A 21,607-nucleotide genomic window follows, 5' to 3' on the forward strand; every position below is an offset into this window, starting at 1 on the left:
ATGTGTGTTTTTATATATAGAGCTGAAAGGTGGGGGTGAGAAAGACATATTTATTAATGGAAGTACTGCCTCCAAAATTAATAATAAACTCAAATTAGTTTGAGTTTAGAGGCTGTACATATTGCAGTAGGTGGTGATGTGGTCATAAAATACATGTTTTGATGACTCATTCCTCCAGTACAGAGGAAAGAAGCCCCCCCAACCCCCTCCCACCGCCCCCAACTCCGATGACCCCTCTCGCCCGTCACTTCTTGTCCCTCATCACAGTACACACTTCAGGACCCCGAGATCAGTTATCAGACAGCCAATCACAGGTGCCGTTCCAGCCCAGGCCCCGTCCACTTTACACTTCAGCTCCCCCCACCCACACAGCAGCATCACGTCGCAGATCACAGCCGTCTCTTCACTCTGCCTCGCTCTCCTTCCGGTTGGCACCTGGAGGAGGTGGGACACAAACACACGTGGGGTAATGTTCCCTGGGGGAGCCTTTTGGCAGGTGCACACTGGAGTAAATACATACAGGGCTCGTTCCAATCTCTTATTTTCCTCCTCTTTTTACTTTTCTCCTTTTCTTGCCCCTAGCTCCACCCGTTGGGAGAGGATGGGAAAAGGTGAGAGAAAAAGAAGTAAAGACGGGGAATAACATGGATTACTGTAGGTAAATGAAAAGTCCTTGCTCCTTCAAATGTCCGTTTGAAGCCAGTTCAGTTACATACGTAGCAGATTGGGAGGTTGATCCACAGGTTGATTATTTATACGTCAGGCTTACTGAAAACAGATTTCCATAAAGGATGCACTGATGTTACCTTGCTCAAAGGAAAGATTGCGAGTTCATAACTTCTACTTCTAGCTCATAGAAGGAACATTTAAGGGGTTGGACCTCAATCGATTTCCAGGTCAGGAGCAAGGAAAGGAAAAAAGTGGAGAAAAATAAGCGATTGGAATGAGCCCACAGTGGAGTTGAGTTTTTTTTCCCCCCTTGATTAGTACTGACAACATGCAAACGCTTTTTCTCATGTTTTCAGGTTGTTCTCAGCCTGTTACAAAGTCTGTGTGACATCTTGGTGCCAGAAAGATTCAAAGATTTTACCAGAGTCAAAGCTATAGGCAACTCTTTATACAATAGCTTTATACTCAGCCCTATGATGAGTGATAGGGGCGGATAGATTGGCGTCTGCCAAATGCCAATAATGTAATGTAATGTGATGTATGCAGTGTATACACAGACATTGACACATACATGCACACGCACACATGCAGGTATATATATACCTCTAAAGCTGATGCATGTGTTTGTATACTGTAGTTTTCAATTTAAATGACATTATGTCTCTACCAGCTGTTACAAAAAATGAGAGCTGAAGCAACAGAAAAAGTATCATTGAGAATATAATTGAGACAAACTACAACTTAACATGTTTATTCAAAATTCAGAATGCTTGACTGCCCTCAAAAGGCAGTGTGCAATTTCAACTCCAATCATTTCTCCAACAAATCACCTACAGTATGTAAATGGTAAATGGACTGCATTTATATAGCGCTTTTATCTAAAGTGGTTTACAATTTATGTTAGTTACTTGCTCAGGGACATTTCGACACACCCAGGGTGGGGGATCGAACCGGGGACCCTCAGACTGGCCCAAAAAATTGGATAGGGTTTTGCAGATGCACAGTTGAACACCTAAATCAATTGTAAAATTAAAATGCAAGTCCTTGAACAATATTAGGCTAGCCATAAATGTGGAAAATGAGCAACCAGATTTTATAGAAGTTATTGTTTTGCTATCCCATTCTGAAATGATGCCCCTGTAGTGCAGTAACATACAGTATCTAACTGTTTATACTAAATTTGGCTGATACGGTGGTTCCGGAAATAAGATCTGCATTCATATTCGCCATAAAGAATTTGATTCGTATATGGAGTATGTAATAAAAGTAAAAGCTAGACTTGCCATGAGCTACCAGATTGTGAAACAATGGTGTATACTGCTTCTGAAGACATAAATCAGTCTGATTTTGAGAAACTGTTTTAATCCTGGCTAGGTACTGGTGAAAAACTGAGACACCCACAATCGTAAAGCACTGTTGCCCAGGAGAGTTTTACAGGTGAACTATGAACCGAAAACTGAAAAGCGCAAAGTCAGGAGTTTCCAATTGGTTAGACGTGTTCCACTCTGCCATGGACCAACACTCCGATATATACAAGAAAGCACTCAACATAAAATGTTACTAACCTAAAAATGCAAACATGAGTGGAAAGCGATTCAATTACATTGATCGCAATGCTTTATGGGATGCATAGTTCATTTTCATTAAGTACAGTTTTCCATTTTCCATGTTTTTGCTTCATAAAATGTTTCATAATATCATGATTCATCTGGTAGCTGGATGGTTTGGTTCATGACTTAAAAGGCTTTAGCTAGAAACTTTCTGAAATGGCTATGGCAAAAACAAATGGGAAAATCTCTTCCGGAACTATAAGGGGGGGGGGGGGGGGGCGAGGACTACAATACCTCGGTACTCTCTTGGAGCGTGCTTGTACAGCCTATTACAGGGATTATAAAATAGATTTTTAACCAGTTAGTGGAATATATTTCAGTTAACCAAAACATGAAAATACTGAAAATGTCCATCGCTAATGCATGCTCACATGCACACACAGTTTTGGGGTTTTGGGGGCTGGGATGAACAATGGGTTTGCATTGTTTGTATTGATCTTAACAAGCCAAACACTGTGAGTGTAACAGTGCATGAGAGTGTGTGTGTGTGTGTGTGTGTTCGTAGTGGGACAGCCTGCTAGTGGTGGGTTCATAAGAACAAAGGAAAAAAAACAAGCGGCGCTAGACCAGCATCATGGTCAATTGACCTGAGCAAACAAAGCAATGATTGAAACAAATTGGCTGGCGCCTGTTCATAGCCAAACCCGTTTGTATCCCTCGGCAAAGAGCTCAGGTTAGCACACCATTCCAGGGCAGGCACCAAAGCATCCACACACTGGCCGATTATTGGTAGGGGGTACCTGTGGGGCCCAGGGGATGGGGTGAGAGGTCATGTGTCCAGAGGTTTAGGAATGTTGAGCGTCTATACCTGCTGGTGTGAGCACCAAAGACTGCAGGATGTCCGACAGGGAGACGATTCCCACGATGCAGGCGTTCTCATCCACCACCACCAGCCTGTGGACCTGCGGGACATCAGGCATCAGCTATGGCCAAAAGCACCAAACCCAGCAGCCTGTAGCCTAGTGGCCAAGGTACATGACTGAGACCTGGAAGGCTGGTGGTTCAAGCACCAGTGTAGCCACAATAAGACAAGGCCCTTAAATGAATACGCCAACATTTCGGGAAATATGCAGTACTGTGCAAAACTTTTAGGCAGGTGTGAAACAAATGCTGTAAAGTAAGAATGCTTACAAAAATAGAAATGTTAATAGTTTATTTTTATCAATTAACAAAATGCAAAGTGAGTGAACAGAAGAAAAATCTAAATTAAATCAATATTTGGTGTGACCTTTGCCTTCAAACCAGCATCAACTTTTGCACAGTACTGTACCTTTTTTCCGATTTATGCAGACTTAGTCGAGATGTTCGATTTCATTTTTATGCATTCACTGGCTCGGTCTCCATGTTAACATAACTTGTTAGCTTAGCATAAAGACTTGAAGCCTACAGGATTCAGTAGCCTACCTACTTCAAAGTCAAGAAAAGCACCTTACAGCAACTCTGAAGCTGTCTTATTTACACAAGGTATCAAAAAACCTGCTGGAAAAAAATTAAAACGGGAGAAGTTCGACGGTTGGAACCATAACCGCTGAACACACATGCATCCTTGTCTTCCGCTGGTTGCACAGCACACCTTCTGAAGGTAGAGTTACTACCTTCACTGCACTGTGTATTCCTTTAACCCCACATCGCTCCCTACAGGACAGGATTGCCCCTTCTTTGTCTAATCAACTGTAAGTTGCCATGGGTAAGAGGGTCAGCCAAATAACTAAAGTGATATAAAAACCCACAAACAAACAAAGCAGGTCTTTGTCTTCAGTCGGCCTGGCCTGCACCGAATGCACGTGGGTAAGGAGGTCTATTTAATGTAGCTAGGGCAGACTGCCGTTTCATAAAAGGAAACTTATCTTATCTCATCTCATCGCTGCTCACAGTGGTGCTTTCAAGTATGCGCATCTGTTTGTCTCCGCCTGTCTGAATGTGTCCTCCTCCCAGGGAGTGTCTCCCTGACTGGCTCTCCTCAGCTCCTCAGCTCTCCTCAGGAGTTAAGTGGTCTCTGTATAAGCGCATGTGTCTCTGTTCTGGTTGGCCCCTGCATGCATGCATCTGTACCAGGGTAATGTGTGTGCGTGCTTGTCTACTCATCTCTGCTCTGACTGTCCAATCCTTTGTGTGTGTGTGTGTGTGTGTGTGTGTGTGTACCAGTCTGGAAGTTGACCCTCACTTTGACTATCTGGTCTACAGAGAGTGTACGTGTGTTTGTGTGCATGTGTTCACATGGTGAAGCTGGAAATGTGGAAGTAGAGTTGTGTGTGCATGTCAATGTGTGTGTGTATGTATGTGTGTGTGTGTGTGTGTGTGTGTGTGTGAGCTGTTGTGTCTGCTCACCTCTGCTTTGACTATCTGGTCTACAGAGAGTGTATATGTGTGTGCATGTAGTGAAGCTGGAAATGTGGAAGAAGAGCTGTGTGTGCATGTCAATGTGTGTGTGTGTGTGTGTGTGTGAGAGCTGTTGTGTCTGCTCACGTCCGCTTTGACTATCTGGTCTACAGAGAGTGTGTATGTGGGTGTGCATGTGTTCATGTGGTGAAGCTGGAAATGTGGTAGAAGAGCTGTGTGTGCATGTCAATGTGTGTGTGTGTGTGTGTGTGTGTGTGTGTGTGAGCTGTTGTGTCTGCTCACCTCCGCTTTGACTATCCTGTCCACGATGGTCTCCAGCGTCTCCAGCCTGTTGCACTTCATAACTCCCTCAAAGTACTGACAGCGGTGCCTCAGGGCCTGCGTCACCGTGATGTCCAGGTTATTGTAGGTCTTTTCAGCAGCAAGGTTCTGCACAGAGGACACGGATGGGTACAGCCATGCAAAGATAAAAACAGCTTCTGTTTTATGTACACACACAGCTATAATTCCACATTTCCTATTTCACCATGTGATCATCAACTGAGAAAATTAATCCTTAAAGGCCCAGCTTTAATTTAATCCTGGAGCTTCCAAATGTGTTCCATACCTTTTCAAGCAAAACAATTTCAGTGGAAGTATGCAGGGTAGTATTTAGCGTCTAGCCGCTATTTTTCCAAGCTGTTTGTAAAACTCTTTCATGTGATAGGACGTATGTTTTTGCATAATTATCGGATGACAATAACACAGGGAGCTGACCACAGGAGGCAGAGGGGAAATTGGGCTCTGGGGGCAGGGTTAGGTACTTTTCAAAAAACCTACGTCACTGCTCATAGGGAAGGTTTTATGGGTGTTTCAGATACTAAAACCAGGAAGAGAAGGCTGATGCGTGTGGGCCTTTAAAAACACACTATGACCCAACTGACTGCTGAGGTGAAAATCATTGAAAAACAAAATATTATACGGGCAATAAATACTTACTATGACATCAAATTTGGAATAAATATCCACGACCTTCCCTGAAAGGATAGAACAGAAAAAATGAACGGGCTGAATAGCAGGTGAAGAAAACTTTTAATTTGGTAAAAGAGGAGGATTTTACTCTTTGACCCCATCACCCCCACCCCTCACCTGATTCGTCCACCACGGGCAGGGCAGACACCCTCCTGTCCACAAAGATGCTGAGTGCTTTGATGATGGGCGTATCGGGGTGGATGAAGGCAATGTCGCTGTAGGTTCCAATCCCCAGCTCCTCCAGGGTCTGCTTCATGAAGGCGGGCTTTGGCATCTCGCACACCTGCAGACATCCCATCCCAGCACTGATTCACTGAATCATTCACCTGCACTCCTGAGGAGTCCCATCACAGCACTGACTCACTGACTCATTCACTCACTCACACTCCTGATGAGTCCCATCACAGCACTGACACACTGACTCATTCACTCACTCACACTCCTGATGAGTCCCATCACAGCACTGACTCATTCACTCACTCACACTCCTGATAAGTCCCATTACAGCACTGAATCATTCACTCACACTCCTGATGAGTCCCATCACAGCACTGACTCACTGACTTATTCACTCACTCGCACTCCTGATGAGTCCCATCAGACCACTGACTCATTCAGTCACACTCCTTATGAGTCCTTATGGCTTTGGCATCTTGCACATCCCATCACAGCACTGACTCGGGGACTCACTCACGTGTGTACAAGAACACAGACAGTGAAATCTCACATCCCCGATAAAATCCACCCGCAGACACAAACAGACACACGCGCACGCACGCACACACACACACACACACACACACACACACACACACAACCCTAGAATCGAAATGAAGCCAGTGGGAAATGGGCATAATAATTCAGCCCAGTTCCAACTCGAGTGAGAAATAGGCATACTAATTTAGCCTGTGTCCAGCTTTATATTGGAAAAATTGTGTATTAGGTCCCATAGCGTGAGCGTGCATTGTTGTGCGACCGCTTTCTGGCATCCCCAGCGTGTGAGACAGGAGGATTCACAGAGCGCAAAGGATGATGGGAGAAGCTTAGGGCTGGGGAAATTGAAGGCAATGACATAGATAACACTGATCCTCTGAAGTCAGCTAAAGACCATTATCCTGTCAAAGAGCCAATCTCCCTCTCTACTGATCTCTCTCTCTCTGCTTCTCTCACTATCTCACATTTTTACAATCTCTTAATTCCTCTCCCACCCTTTCCTCCTCTCATCGCTCTCCAAAAAACGCTCTTGATCTCTCCCGCTATTCTCATCACTGTCATCCAACCACAGATACATTTACCCCATAACTGACTTTTACTGGCCTCTGATTCTTGCCTCAACACTAATATACATGGTTGTCACTCAACTCCTTAAAACTCACAGAAAACTAAAATATCAAAACGAGTGACAGCACATTAGTGACAATGATGTTAAACATACTACTACAGGGTTGTAGCTAAAATGTAGATTAAGAATTCAAATCATTTTCTGCAATGCTGGCACAGACTTATAGATGAAATTCCACTTGGTCTCCATAAGGGGGCAGCATACTGCTACCCTTTCTTCGTCTGCATCCGCTGCTTGTTGGTGTCTTGTTTAAGAGGGGCCTGTCTGAAGTCCGAGAGCACTTGCGCCAGACAGATACCTTTTCTTTTAGGGTTTGCACAATACTACACTACTGATAATACTGACTTTCACCCCCCACACTGTGGTCAAATGTTGATGTTCATGCCCTTATGAGCTGGGTTGTGACACATAATGGGTTCTCATACTGAGAAATGAACTCCTCTAAGTCCAATCAGAAAGTACTCCGAAGCTTGCAAAGACAAAACTGCATGACATAACCATGGTGAGTGATTGACCCAGAGTCCCCCCGTTTCCTTTCACGACCCTCAAAAGCAGGGGTGCACAACTCCCCGAGGGCCGGTCTGCATGCAGGTTTTCGTTCCAGCTAATTACCTTAGTTTTTTTCCCGAACTTCGCTGGTTCACTCCTTTACGGGAGTGCAGTATCTTCATGATACGCTAGCAGACTGAGGCTGTGGCTGGTGCTCATACAGATACCAATTCAAGACATCCATCCATCCATCCATCCATCCATCCATCCATTATCTTAACCCGCTTATCCTGAACAGGGTCGCAGGGGGGCTGGAGCCTATCCCAGCATACATTGGCAGGAAAGGCAGGAATACACCCTAGATAGGTCGCCAGTCCATCACAGGGCACACACACCATTCACTCACACACTCATACCTATGGGCAATTTAGACTCTCCAATCAGCCTAACCTGCATGTCTTTGGACTGTGAGAGGAAGCCGGAGTACCCGGAGGAAACCCACGCAGACACGGGGAGAACATGCAAACTCCACACAGAGAGGCCCCGGCCGATGGGGATTCGAACCCAGGACCTCCTTGCTGTGAGGCGGCAGTGCTACCCACTGCACCATCCGTGCCGCCCAATTCAAGAAACGATTGAGCTAATTCAGTAATTAAGAGCAGAAGATGGCAAAAAATCCTGAAATGGATCGACCCTTGTTGTGCACCCCTGCTCAAAAGACTTCAGCTTCCTGCTTCCATAGCCGCGTGTTAACCGTAGGCGGTCGACGAAGCTGTACTTACGAAAAGCTGGAGAAACTTGAGGATCCTCTTGTGCGTGAGGATGTAAAGTGCGTTTCCAGTGACCGGGTCGATGACCGGCAGCCGGTGAATCTTGTTTTTGATCAGCGAGTACACCGCATCGAATATGCTGCAAAGCAGAACGGGTTATCGGAGGTCAGGTCCTCAGGGTCGTGGTGGGGAGCCTCTATCTTAGCCGCCTGCTTCTCTTTTACCACTTTACCGGGCTGGGCTAAAGTGGTCATTTGAGGACAATTATGTGTATCTCTTCACAGAGAAATCTCTGACTTGGCTGAATCGACGATTAAATCTGTGGTAACTGACCGAGAGATTCAACTGTGGTCAATCGTTTAACAAATCATTCATTCAACCATAATAATTAAGGCTGCACTCAGCTGGAGTCGGTTGTCAGGCAAAGGGTAAAGTCACAAAAAGCTCAATGAAAAAGGCATTGAACGAGGAACTAGGAGACTGCAACACACAACTCGCGCTAGTGTGCCTGACAAAGAAAATGTCTGCTGCAATAATACCCCTTTACCACTAGGGGCGCTTCTGAACGCACATGCAAGCAAGGAAAAGAACCCAGGGGGCTTTCCAATCGCTTATTTTATCCTTCCTTGTCTCCTCGTTCCTCAACTGACCTGGAAATCGATTGAGGTCCACTATCTTTAAGGAAATTCCAACCCGTGGAACGCTCCTTGAAGGAGCAAGAAACGAGGAGCTAGGAGGCTCTCGAAGGATTCTTGAGCAAGGAAACATTAGAGCGTCATTTGCGGAAGTATAAATTATGGACCTGTGGATCCATCTCTCCCCATCTGCCACATCTGTAATTGACGTGCCTTCAAACTGAAGGAAGTTCCAATTGCCTGATAGTGTTTCCTCAATTCCTAGAAGTGAGGAAAGGAGGCAAGGAAAGGAAATGAGGAGGTGAAAAAATAAGCGACTGGAAAGAACCCTAAGCCTAACCCCTTTGTTCAGGTCGTATATCGGTATAGTTCTTCTGACCAAGATTTTAACTACACTGATTCTACAGCCCAACAACTCCATTGGGAACAGAATCTTCATTCTGAGATACATTTCCACTGAGCAAATACCTTTTCTATGCATTCCCTAAGTATACAAGTTATAAATTATTCAGTATGCTGAAAACGAGTGGGCAGCACTTCACATAGAAAATGCAGCGGGGAAGGGGCGGGGGGCAGGGACTGCTGAAGGACTAGCTCCCTGGGAAGTGTATTATAACTGAAAACTGTTGGAGAGCCTATGGAGGAAAAACACACTAAGACTTTGAACATTAACAAAACAGAAACAATGTCACCACATTCAGATGAAACTTTATCATCTTCTTGATGTTTCAAAATTCCTTACCTTGCATCGGGGGATATGTTCACTAAAGGCTTAAATGTTTCTTGCAGGTATAGCTCTGTAGGAAAGAGAAGACTGTTCAGCGGAACATGCAGGCAATACAGTATGCACTGTTAATTCACTGAACTTCATGGTTTGCCAATGACAATACACTTGTGCTGCATTTCACTGGGATTTTCAATGACTGCACATGTAGCCCGACAATGTTCCAACCAGACCTGGGTCAAATACGTAATTGTTTTGGATTCAAATACTTTTCTACGCTTTACTGAGCCTGTCTGGTGTGTTGGAATCTATGAATTACCCTCAAAAAGGAGGAGCTGCTGGCAGCAGTTTAGATGGACAAGAGACACACATACCTCTCCATGTCTCAATCTTGTGTTCCTCTAGCTCGTAGATTTGAACCTGAAACACAAATACTGGGATTGAAAAGGTGAAATAATTGCAGTCATGTTCCATGACTGATAAAGCAGCCATTTGAAAAAAAGAATGATTTACAATCCCAATTTGAAAGAAAATCCATTAAGCAAAAAAGTAGTGAAGGGGGGAAATCTATACTTATACTAATATAATCTATACCACTTTTCATAGCTTTTGGACAAGATGGTCCATGGCAGCACAGGCGGCGGAGAGGCTAGGCTACCTGGAAGTCGCCAAAGTGCTCTTTTGTTCCTAACAAAAAACCAAACGTGTCAACACCAAAATAAATTTTCTGACAGGTCCATAGGGGTGGTGTTGTGCCAAACCCTTTACCTAACACACGGGCACAGTGGCACTGAGCCTACCATCATCTCAGACTCCAGTGCAAGATGCAAAGTGCTTTTCTATTATTAATAAATGCTCTCCCTGAGAAGCAGAGAAACAGTTGAGTCTCCTCTCATTTTCTGTGAGTGAGAACAGAGCCAGTTATCTGCATTAAGGGGCGCTTTTAGACATCCGAATGACTCCCGCAGGGCAGGAATGTGGAACTTGGCGATTGAAAAACGCACTCATTATTTTATCGGCACTTTCGACGAGGAAGGTAATCAACGGAATGAAAATGACTCAGAGACGAGCGCCTTTGGAGAGAAGAAGTGCTTACCCACAAAGCACAGATCAAAGCCCGTTTCCATAGCGTTGAGGTCCGCTAATAAAGTGTTTCTCTCCCCCTCCCAATTAAATTTTTATTCTGCGTTCCGTTGCCAAGGCCCCACGTGAAGCAGTTCTTGGCCTCGATGAAAACGTGAGGATATCCAAAGGTAACGCGCTATGTTATATTACATTAGTTATTTCGCTGATAACCCACTGCTGAACAAGGCAGCGCGTACACGCGTGTGTGTACCCGTTGTGGCTTCAAACTGTTTGTTTAGCGACACCCCACGCCAGTGGGGGTGCAGACTAAGATTCTGCAGTTGTGATAACCGCAGAGAACATGGAAGCAAAAATGTTTACCGCACCAAAGCGGAAAAACAACAACGGCTGTGGCAAACGAGCAGATGGAAGAGAATGATCTGGAAGCCTTTGTTTATTTAGAGCTGATGGTATGTTCGCCTGCTCAGTCAGACGAGGAGACGAGGTGGAGTACCGACGTTTAACTATCGTTTATTTTTCACCTCGTTTCCTTACAGCCTTTCCTCATTCTTAGCTCTACCCATTGGAGAAAGCAAGGAAACGAGGGGAGGAAAGGAAATACAACATTCCAAAAGGCAGTTTAAAGTATTCAGAAGCCTTTAAGGATCACCCTGGCTAGGGTTAAAGGTACAATAGGTAAAATGTTTGTGTTAAAACATTGTTACAAGACCATTTCCTATCATTGAAAAAGGCTCACTGACATGTTGACTCACCCTCTGCCTGTGTTTTTTAGTCCTTAAATTTGGGTTTCAAAACATACAGTTGAGAGCAAGACACTCTGTACCAAAACATTATATAACTGTACAATAACTGAAGCTCATTGGTTGAAAATTGGTTGCAATTGCCACAGCCGATGGTGTTTCAACGTCAGCACATTTACAGAGAAGGGGGGGGGGGGGTAAACAGTGTTGTGGTTTGAGGGTGTTTGTTGCTGCTATTCCCCTCTTGACCTTTAGAAGTCTGAAATCACCTATTGCACCTCAAAGGTACTGGCCCACCTGCCACCCGCTACACATGAGGTAAAATGCATGACAGTGCTTATGAAATGCTTCATAAGCGGTCATAATAATGAATAATATCTAATGCTCAGCAATTCAATACTCAAAATAAATCCTGAGGAATATCAGCTTGACCATTAATGCATCTTCGCTGACACACACACACACACAAACAAGCACACACACACACTGACTGAATTATCTGCTGCTGTTGTCAAAAACAGAACAGTGGGTTTGAAAGCCGACCTCAGGAGACATGCTACACAGCTAGGTCTTAAAGCAGCTATGGAATATGCAGGAGAGTTTAACTGGCTCCACAAGGATTTTACTGTGCCATGATGATTTTACAGTACTTTCCCATAATAAACTGAAATAAAACCCCTTTGTCATTGACACGGAATTCTAATAAGAGATATTGAATTAATTTTATTAATAATATCAGAGAAAAAAAAAAACTTACATACCATGGGTGACTTGTAGTATCTGTGTAATATGTTGATGAAGTCTGTGATTGTTAACATTCCTGGAACACAAAGGGGGGGGTGGGGGTGGAAGAACGTCAGAGTCAGCGGGGGTGATTACGCTGGTCCGGCCACGCGTACATCATGACGATGGCAGGAGTCACACGCAGAGGGAGGACTTCTGTCAGCTGGCGGCGGAGGGATTGTAAGTAGGGCACGGGGCTTGTGACGCCCTGTTCCCTCACGTGCCGAGGCTCTCCAAGGCAACGAGAGCCGTAGGGGAGATGTTTCAGCTGGGCTGAGACAGAGCACACGGGCTGGGTGCAAGGTCGGCACAAGAACAAATTAAGCAGGGGGGTGAACTATCATTCAATTCTTCATGGGGGGTGGCCCACATGTGATGACAATACAAATAAAACCCACACTATTTTCCACTTACTGGAATCAGGAATACGTGAGAGTGTATAGCACGCAGCGACAGACACAAGCTAGGATACGTGAAAAAATACTACTCCAACCACTGTGCATACACACTCACAACACAATGCCACAGGGGAGCGTTACTATTTTAATACCTCAACTGTTACCAACTCAACCCATCGGCCAGTGAAGGACGGCCACGGTTTTTTTCCTCACCACTGCCGAGAGGGTTTTTCTCCCCACAAGGGAGTTTTTTTTTTTTACCGCCTGCTACCTGGGGGCTGGTATTTTCCTTCTGTTACTCTGTGTTTGTGACAGTCCTCTGTGAAAAGTGCTATACAAATAAAATTGAATGTAATTTAAGACAATAAAAACATTGCCTTCCCGTTTATAACACGCTGTTTGTGAATGCGGCCGACATCAGACGGTGAAAGATGAACGCTTCTCCGAGCCTTCAGCCTGCCTCCGGGTGATTACAGCTTCCACTGATTTATTGCAGAACGTTGCATAATTAACCGCCATCCTGCTCCTGTCTCCCCGTGAGGAGGGAGGAGAAGGAAGGGGGAGGGGCGCTCTCTTCAGTCATGAATAAGTGAAGGCAGACAAAACTGACGGCCTGTTAAAACAAGACCCTGCTCTGAAAGCCCTTAGATGGTGGTTTGGAGGCGCTGAGTATTCTGTGAGAAAGTCTGGGCTCTGTCCTGGGGCCTCAACCTGCTCCTTACAGAATTCATCTGAACTGTCCTGAATGCTCATTAGTGAAATCATACACACAGCTATAGTGCCTAAATAAAGAAAAGGAAAGGCAGCGAACTACAGAGAGACAGATTTACAGTGTGTAAATCATGCTTCAGGCTATATTTACGGTTTGTAAATCAGGAGCAGTGAACTACAGAGAGACAGCGTACTAACTGCATTCACTGTGTGAAACAGGACCAGTGAACTACAGAGAGACAGCATACTAACTGCATTCACTGTGTAAATCAGGAGCAGTGAACTACAGAGAGACAGCATACTAACTGCATTCACTGAGTAAATCAAGAACAGTGAACTACAGAGACAGTGTACTATTTACGGTGTAAATCAGGAGCAGAACATGAAATCTGTTCATTTGATACACACTTGTACTATAACATCATGACTGTTTTGATCGTAATAAGACATCTGAAATGACAGTTAGCTAGCTAACTATATAGCAAGGAAGACCTAGCTATTTGTTATACGAATTTGTGGTGAACATATGTTGGTATAGTTTTATTTATAAAGTATAAAGGAAAAATGCTTAGCAGTATGCAGATTAAGGTTAAGACGAGAGAGAATGGAATATTTGCGGCTAACGTTAGTCAGCTCCTCAGTAAAGTTAGCAAGCATGTAGTTTTGTGCCGGCATTAGCTGCTAGTGTATTTTTACTGTATAAAATAGGACTTTTAGATTTAGTTTGCATTTAATATTAAAAGTCTGACAGTGACTTCTTAAATAGTGAAAAGTTCTATATTCGTCTGAAATGTGCATTGTGCAAAATGTTAATGGTAAATAATGTTAATATATGTTAAAGTGGTATGTTCAATAACTAATGAAAACATTACATAGTTTAAAATATTAATTAAAAGATTGCGTTTCAGGGTGTCTCGGTGGCGCAGCCTGTAGAGCACTGACCGCATGCCCATTGCGAGCCGCGACGTCAGTGGTTCGAATCCGACTGTCTGACATTTGTTGCATGTCTTTCCCTCTCTCGCTCCCATTCTTCCTGTCTCTCTATACTATACTGTCCAATAAAGCTGAAAAAAGCCGAAAAAATATCTAAAAAAAAGTTAAAAAAAATATATATATTGCGTTTCATGGAGATAAGATGTAAGCTTCCCTTAAATTCCTTTTTTTTGTCAGTAAACTGTCATGGTAGTTTAAAAAGTGTTGTTTTTGAACCACAAAAACTATCGTGTTTTTATTACTATCGGGGTAAATGTATCAAATTATCGTGATATTAATTTGAGGCCAAACAGCCCAGCTCTAATTCTGGCTATATTTCACATGTCTAATCACTGGGCTGGTGCTAGCGAACGAGACATTCTTTTGGCTGTATTTACTAAGCCGATTTCAATGGCGCTCTTCTGAGAGCCCAGGCATCCAGCATTCTGTCTCTCTCAGGAGGAGTATTTATATCAGTCTCCATGACACTGGCCCACATAACAGAGCACAAAGAAGACCGGGAGAGGGGGAAAGAAGAGCGAGGGATCCAGAGATAAGAGGAGAGGGAGCAAAGAAATGAATAAGGGAGAGGATGACGGGGGGGGTGGAGTGGAGAGAGGGAGAAAAAGAGCAGGGGAATTGGTAGTGGGTAAAGAGGGGGGAAAAGGAGAGAGAGAAAGCCTGCTACAGGGCTGAGGTGGCAAATCCAGGTCCGGAATTCAGAGGTCCTCCCCAGTATTTCGTTCGAATCACCTGGATTTGCTAAAGAGCACAGTTGTTCAGCCTGGAGGTAGAGATAATTAGTGAAATCACCTGGTTCAGTTCATGGGTAGAAGAAATACATGGCAGGACTTCTTCTGACCCCTGGACTTTTCACCTCTGCTACAGATGTCCAGGTAACTACATTACTGCTGTTCAATCTGCTCTTCACAGGATTGCAATATTGCTCCTATCTACATCAATTGGGCCGTTCCATTGGTCCACAGTCACGCGACATGCTGCCCACGTGAACCGACAGCAGGACTGTACTGGGGCATGCTGGAATGGGATTTTGACAATCAGTGGACATTTTCGAGCACAGGCATCAAAATCCAGTCCTTGAGGACCACAATGGTTTTCTGCACCACTAGTTAATTTAAGTCACACATTGGCTAAAGAGTCCACACACCTGGTCATTCCAAGCACTCTAGGGCACTTTCAGCGCACTTGTTCCTGGTTACGGTTATGCACTTTGTTGTATGTCACGCTGGATAAGAGCGTCTGCCAAATGTCTGTAATGTAAGGTAATATCGTCAAGGCCTTAATTGGCTGCTGACTAAAAACAAAGAAAAACCTGCACTTGTGGATTATAGGATGGCTTTGGCACCTCTGTAGTAATCTTCCACTGAGCCTGGTATTTAATGTAAAATCTCCCCAAAAAACAGCTTTGCACATTAAGAGAAAATGATTAATCAAAGAACAGATAGCCTTCTCGCATGTTCTAGAGTGTTTGCCTGGTTCCTACTCATGTACTTAATGTAAATAAACACTCTATACATACAAAGGACACTCCTCTGATGGGTGTTGCCTCCCTACATGACACTCATTTTTTCTTCCCAGTCACCTGACTCGTGATGTGGTAGTACTTAATTTTCCTTGGGTGTGTTCTTTTTAAACCTTGAAATACAACATATAAGCAGGTAGGGCTCCATAGCTCAGAGGTTAGAGCACTGGTCTTGTAAACCAGGGGTCGCAAGTTCGATCCTCGCTGGGGCCTGAAGGTCACTGGCACACTTTTGAACAAATTGGCAGCATATTGTCTCATAAATGCTCACAGTCCAGACCCTGGACATGGACTAGACAATATTGCTGTCGATATTAGTCGTTCATGAAGTTTGATGAAGGAGACGTTGGTAAAATGGTTTCATGTTTGGTTCAACTCCAGTGTCCATTATGTCAGATGCAGCCTGTACCATCATGAAGGTCATGTGGAAAAGGGTAACACACTCTGTCGCACCGTTTGATAATGATCCAGCCAGGAGAAGACCGAACAGGAGCTAGTGATTCCTTTAAGTCCCCTGGATTAACACAAAGCCTCCCTTTAATCAGCACACAAATCCACTTCAATCCTTTCTCACTCTTTATTCAGAATACATCTGAATACACTATGAACTACACTATGAATTTAACATCAAATCTAACATCTGGCAAAAAGCCCATTTTAAAATTTTGATTCCGTTCACTTTCTCCACAGATATTTTGCATAACTGCTTTTGAGCCGATGGAGGGAACAGTTTAGACCACTTTTACACCAGTTCTCAGGAATTAAATATGAAACTTGAACTTGTTTAAGAGAGTCTTGTTTAAGCAGCTGCTGTCATCTCATTAACCTTTTTGATTTTCACATCTTCTCTAGGGAACTTCAATGTAAATCATATTTAGCCTACTGTTGGAGCTGTGAAAAAAAAAAGGTTTGTGAATGAGGCTCATTTGAGAACGAGGCTGCAATTTAATGTAACCTACGGTACTTGTAATTTGTTTATTTAATCTGCCGTTCTTACTATTGTTTTGTCTACTGCTCTGTAATCGAATCCTAGACACAACAATAATAAACCCAGACAAAGACCGATTATTTTTCGTTGCTTAACAGGTGCCCTGGCCCGGAGAGGTTAATGGCACTTCAGCAAAAATTGCCCTCTCGTGACGTGACCCGTTTGCAACGCCACCTGCATCCCGCTCTGCCAGCTGTGGCCTGCGCTGTCTGTGCTTACACAGCACATCTTTTCACATCCAACATCTACTGCATCTGTCAAACGCACCTGCTAATGCTAATGGCTCTGTCATCGCGTCTCTTACTCACATGCTAGATGCTGCCTGTCTTGTCATCAATTAACCAGGGTCAATTTTCTAATTGAGTGGTCCTCACTCCTGGACCTGGAGAGCCGCAGGGTGTGCTGTTTTTTTGTTTTCACCTTAATATCAGCAAGTAAATTCAGACCCAAGAAACCAGGTGAGGTGAGTTAACTGTGCTGAGTTAACTGTTAACTGCTTTAATTGATCAATTAAGTGCTGAGTAACGACAAAAACCAGCACACCCTGTGGCTCTCCAGGACCAGGAGTGAGGACCACTGACCTAATTCTTTTTGATTCAAATACTTATCTACATTTTACTGAGCTTGGTCTGGTGTATTGAAAGTCGGAACCCATGAAATAGTCTCAAAAAGTGCAAACCATGCCTTCTGGTCCTTTTGGTTGGCTCAATTGCAACAGGCATGATCATTTGAGCACAAGTATTTGAACCAAAACAATTACATAATCTACTTAGCATGTGGCCCACCAAGTCCTTCAGTAACCCCATAGGCAAAGGCTTATTTTAGGGGACCTCTTTCTCTTATATGTCCTTTTCTTCATTGGTCCACAACGTCCATCTGGCTAAAACATAGCTGTAGCGCTTTAACATATCCACTTACAGCTGAATAATCGCTAAAGGCTATTTTGGTTTATCGGACCGGACAACAGCTGTGCCCAACAAAGGATTCAACTCCAGCCTTTTTTCCCGGGGCAAGTCAGGTCCTTTTCCCACAATGCCACGCTGTCGCCCGGCGAGGTCGCTGCCATAAATAATTTAGAGAATGCTCCCGCCCACATGACAGCCACCCGTGGCTTGCTGCGAGGGAGAGCGCTTCAGACGGACGCTGCATCTAGGACACGCGAAACACTGCACACCGAGGACACCTACAGGCAGAGATAAGGGATACGGGCAAACATCTGTCCCTCACTTGAAGGGTACGAGAGGGCAGGATACAGAGTGGAGCATCCCCGAAGAACTCAGAAGACTGGTGGAAAATGCAGCAATCTGTTCGTTTGTGTGTGGAAAGCATGCCGTATTTCAGTACCTCCTACCATATTCACTGACCAACCGTTACCATCTACCCCTCACGCTACCGGAGAACCTCCATACTTCTTTTGCTGACATAGTTTAGGTAGCTGGCTTAAAAAGCAAAAATAGATATTTCCCAATCGTTTCACATTTCTTTCTAAATTCCACTATTATTAAAGCACAATATTAGTTCCCGCAAAATACGGCATCTACAGTATGTATTCCTGAATAGAGCAAGAGAATATTATGTGTATAATATGGGTAGATTTAAAACCTGAAATTGAATAGTTTTGTATTAAATTATACTCATTTGTATGAAATGTATTATTAAACTGCACACGAAGCAGTTAAACAGCGATGGTAGTCTATGATATAGTACAGAAAGACGCGTGAATGGGTTTTGACACGAGAAGGATGGATTGAGGTCAGTTCTCATCATCGGTGACATCACCGTCCTCTGACGCTCACGCAGACACGCAGGCAGGCGTACACGTTAGCCGGCAGAGACGGCATGTCAGTGGGTGGTCACACAGTTACATAAGGGCTGCTACTTCCACAGATGGCCTAGATGGCAATGCAAGGATGCACGGTAAACGCTAAAAATAAGATATTATGAAATACAACACAGTGACATACTCCAATATGTGTGGCATACTGAAGTGTTTGGATGAAATGCACATAATAATAATAATAATAATAATAATAATTATTATTATTATTATTATCATACCATACCATATACATACTTTTCTTTGTCCTTTTAATGAATGAAGTTCTTACACCTTGGCATAGAATAGGTTACAGTAGCACATTTAGGGATTTTTTTATATTTATATATACGTGCAGCATTTTTAGATTTGAAAATATACAGAATGGGGATAATGTAGAAGGGTAGGTACTGTAGTTAGATTAAGTTAGAGTAAAGCAGGAAAAAATATGTTTTGATCCATTAGATCTTATGCAGATCATCAGTCTTCATAATAGCAGAGCAGAGTCACCAGTCAGGACAGAACAGTTTTAGCCTCCGGTCAAACGGAGAGTGGGGCATGTTCAGGACAGCAGCTGCTCTGTCTGCCTCTGCAGACAAACCGACTGAGAGAGGACCGTGACCACAGCCAAACCTGAGACTGGAGATTCAGGCAGGAAGTGTGAAAGGCTGCTGGCTGCCATGTTAGCGTTGGGTTTGTGTAGACTCACCCTCACCTGATTTGATGTGATCAGAGGTGTAAAATTCAGGTCTAGAAACTAAAAGTCAATTTGTTCCAATTGCCTGAATTTGCTAGTTAGCATAATTCTTCAGCCAGGAGGTGGAAGTAGTTACTTAAATCAGCTGGTATGGAGAAATACATGGCAGGACGTTTACTTTCTGACCCCTGGGCTTTCCGCCTTAGGGGTTGGGGTTGTACAGACTCAATGTCACAAAATGTCTCACACCAAACATGCACAACCTGGGCCCAGCCTCCCCCAGCCACTGCGTCCTTTCTCCACTTGTCTCCCAGTTTCCCTCTCCTTTCTTCCCTCCACTGTATCCTTCTCTTCCTCCATCTTGTCCTCTCCCCCTCCCATGCCTGCTCTCCTCGTCAAGATTTTTCTCCCTCTTGCTCTGCTCTCACCTGAACCCCCCCCTCCCAAAACCTCTCCCTCTCTCAAACACACACACAGACCCACACACACACACACACAACACAGACCAACACATACACGCAGACAGACAAACACACACACATACACGCAGACAGACCCACACACATGCACGCAGACACAAATACACCACACAGACACACACACGCAGACACACACACTCCAAACATACACACACACACACACACGCAGGCACATCACACAGACACACACATACACGCAGATACACACATACACGCACACATGCAGACACACACACAGACACACGCAGACACATACACACACGCAGACACACACGCAGACACCCACAGACACACACGCAGACACCCACAGACACACACAGACACACACAGACACACACAGACACACACAGACACACACAGACACACACACACAGACACGCAGACCCACATACACCACAGACACACACGCACACAACATAGACACACGCGCACACACACACACACACACACACACACACACACACACACACACACACACACACACACACACACACACACACACACACACACACACACACACACACACACACACACACACACACACACACACACACACACACACACACCAGCAGGCACAAACACGCTTTAAGTAGAGCACACTCTGTTTTACAGCCTTGCCCTTCCTGTGTGGCTAGCATGCTGACTCACCTTGACTCACTCACTCTAGGCCAGGCTCTTGTCAGGACGCCACGGTTTTAATGAGTCTAACCCCCACCACCCCGCCCCAGCTATTTTTGGAGAGCCCTCGGCTCTGCCAGTTTAACAGATGCGATGGCGTCAGGGGCGTCGAGCCGTACCCCAGAGAGCGAAGGCTTCGGAGATGCTCTTGCTGCTTCATCACCTCCAATCTGATCTCCAAGGCCACGGTCTGCGGATCTTAATTACAGCATCTCACGGCCGTCTTACGAGTAAGGCCGGCTCCTTTTATACTGTGAGCTTCCAACACAATGTCGTTCTTTTTTTTTTTGCTTGCCGTTGTCAAAAAAGACACTATTAAATAAGTCTGCTTGAGTGCTTTTACAAATGCATTCTGAAACACATTTAATTAAGAACTAAAAAAAGGAAGCCGTAATTAAATAGGACTCGTCAGTCATTAAAACGACAGGTGCTGCAGCCAATGGGGTGCTCTCTTGTGTAGGAAAAAATACATACGACAAGAGAATGCCGCAACTCAATTATGAGAGATCTTTGAGTAAGCATTCGTATAACCAGCTCTTTGAAATCCTTTACTGAAACGGGATTTTTGCAGTGATACCACCTGCTCTCACTCGACATATCCCCCACCTCTGGCACACAGACACATCATGTCAGATTATGGTTGCTTTGCCACGCATGACAACAGAGTAAATCAGTGCTGGTTGTTTTGCCCTAGGCCAAGGCTTCTGAAGAAATAGCTCTGATAGCACTCCGTGGGGTGCCAAGGAATGCCAGAATGGAAAGAAAGGTATGTATGGTATATTCACACACGATGAGCATCATTAACCCGGACCCTCGATGGACACATGATTTGCTGGCCATCACCTTCAGGTTAAATTTCGGTAACCACAGAGACCCAAGAAAGCAGTTGAGATGAGTTAACCTCAGTGGTTCCCAAACTCAGTTCTGGGGTCCCCCTGTGTATGCTGGTTTTCGTTCCAACCGTAATTGCAATCTCAGAATTATAACGAGCAGTTAATTTGGCCTAATTCGGTGCTTCATGTTTCGAGGGATTGTGTAAGCCGTATCATGTCAGAAATAGCTATACATACCATGAAGTATAACATTCCCATGTTCATTTTTTTCCCCCCATCATCTTTCTGATGGT

The 21,607-nt window shown here is 44.4% G+C and overlaps 1 protein-coding gene and 1 non-coding gene across 5 annotated transcripts in view; one reads left to right on the forward strand and one right to left on the reverse strand.

The window, feature by feature from the left end:
- Positions 1–228: 228 nt before the first annotated feature.
- prkag2a (protein kinase, AMP-activated, gamma 2 non-catalytic subunit a) overlaps positions 229–21,607 on the reverse strand; it is a 122,648-nt gene continuing 101,269 nt past the window's right edge. For all 4 annotated transcript variants that reach the window (XM_061238127.1, XM_061238128.1, XM_061238129.1 and 1 more), the window contains 9 exons: positions 12,178–12,236; positions 9,965–10,010; positions 9,609–9,663; positions 8,244–8,370; positions 5,748–5,913; positions 5,598–5,635; positions 4,902–5,048; positions 3,088–3,181; positions 229–435 (listed from right to left, as the gene is read on the reverse strand). In XM_061238127.1, coding sequence (XP_061094111.1) covers positions 404–435; positions 3,088–3,181; positions 4,902–5,048; positions 5,598–5,635; positions 5,748–5,913; positions 8,244–8,370; positions 9,609–9,663; positions 9,965–10,010; positions 12,178–12,236 — 764 coding nt within the window. In that variant the 3' untranslated portion in view covers positions 229–403. The remainder of the gene's footprint in view (positions 436–3,087; positions 3,182–4,901; positions 5,049–5,597; positions 5,636–5,747; positions 5,914–8,243; positions 8,371–9,608; positions 9,664–9,964; positions 10,011–12,177; positions 12,237–21,607) is intronic.
- Positions 15,964–16,036, forward strand: trnat-ugu (transfer RNA threonine (anticodon UGU)). The gene has a single exon. It is a non-coding gene; the product is annotated as a tRNA-Thr (tRNA).

The sequence above is a fragment of the Conger conger genome, chromosome 4 (assembly GCF_963514075.1).
Source record: "Conger conger chromosome 4, fConCon1.1, whole genome shotgun sequence".
Taxonomy (NCBI): Eukaryota; Metazoa; Chordata; class Actinopteri; order Anguilliformes; family Congridae; genus Conger; species Conger conger.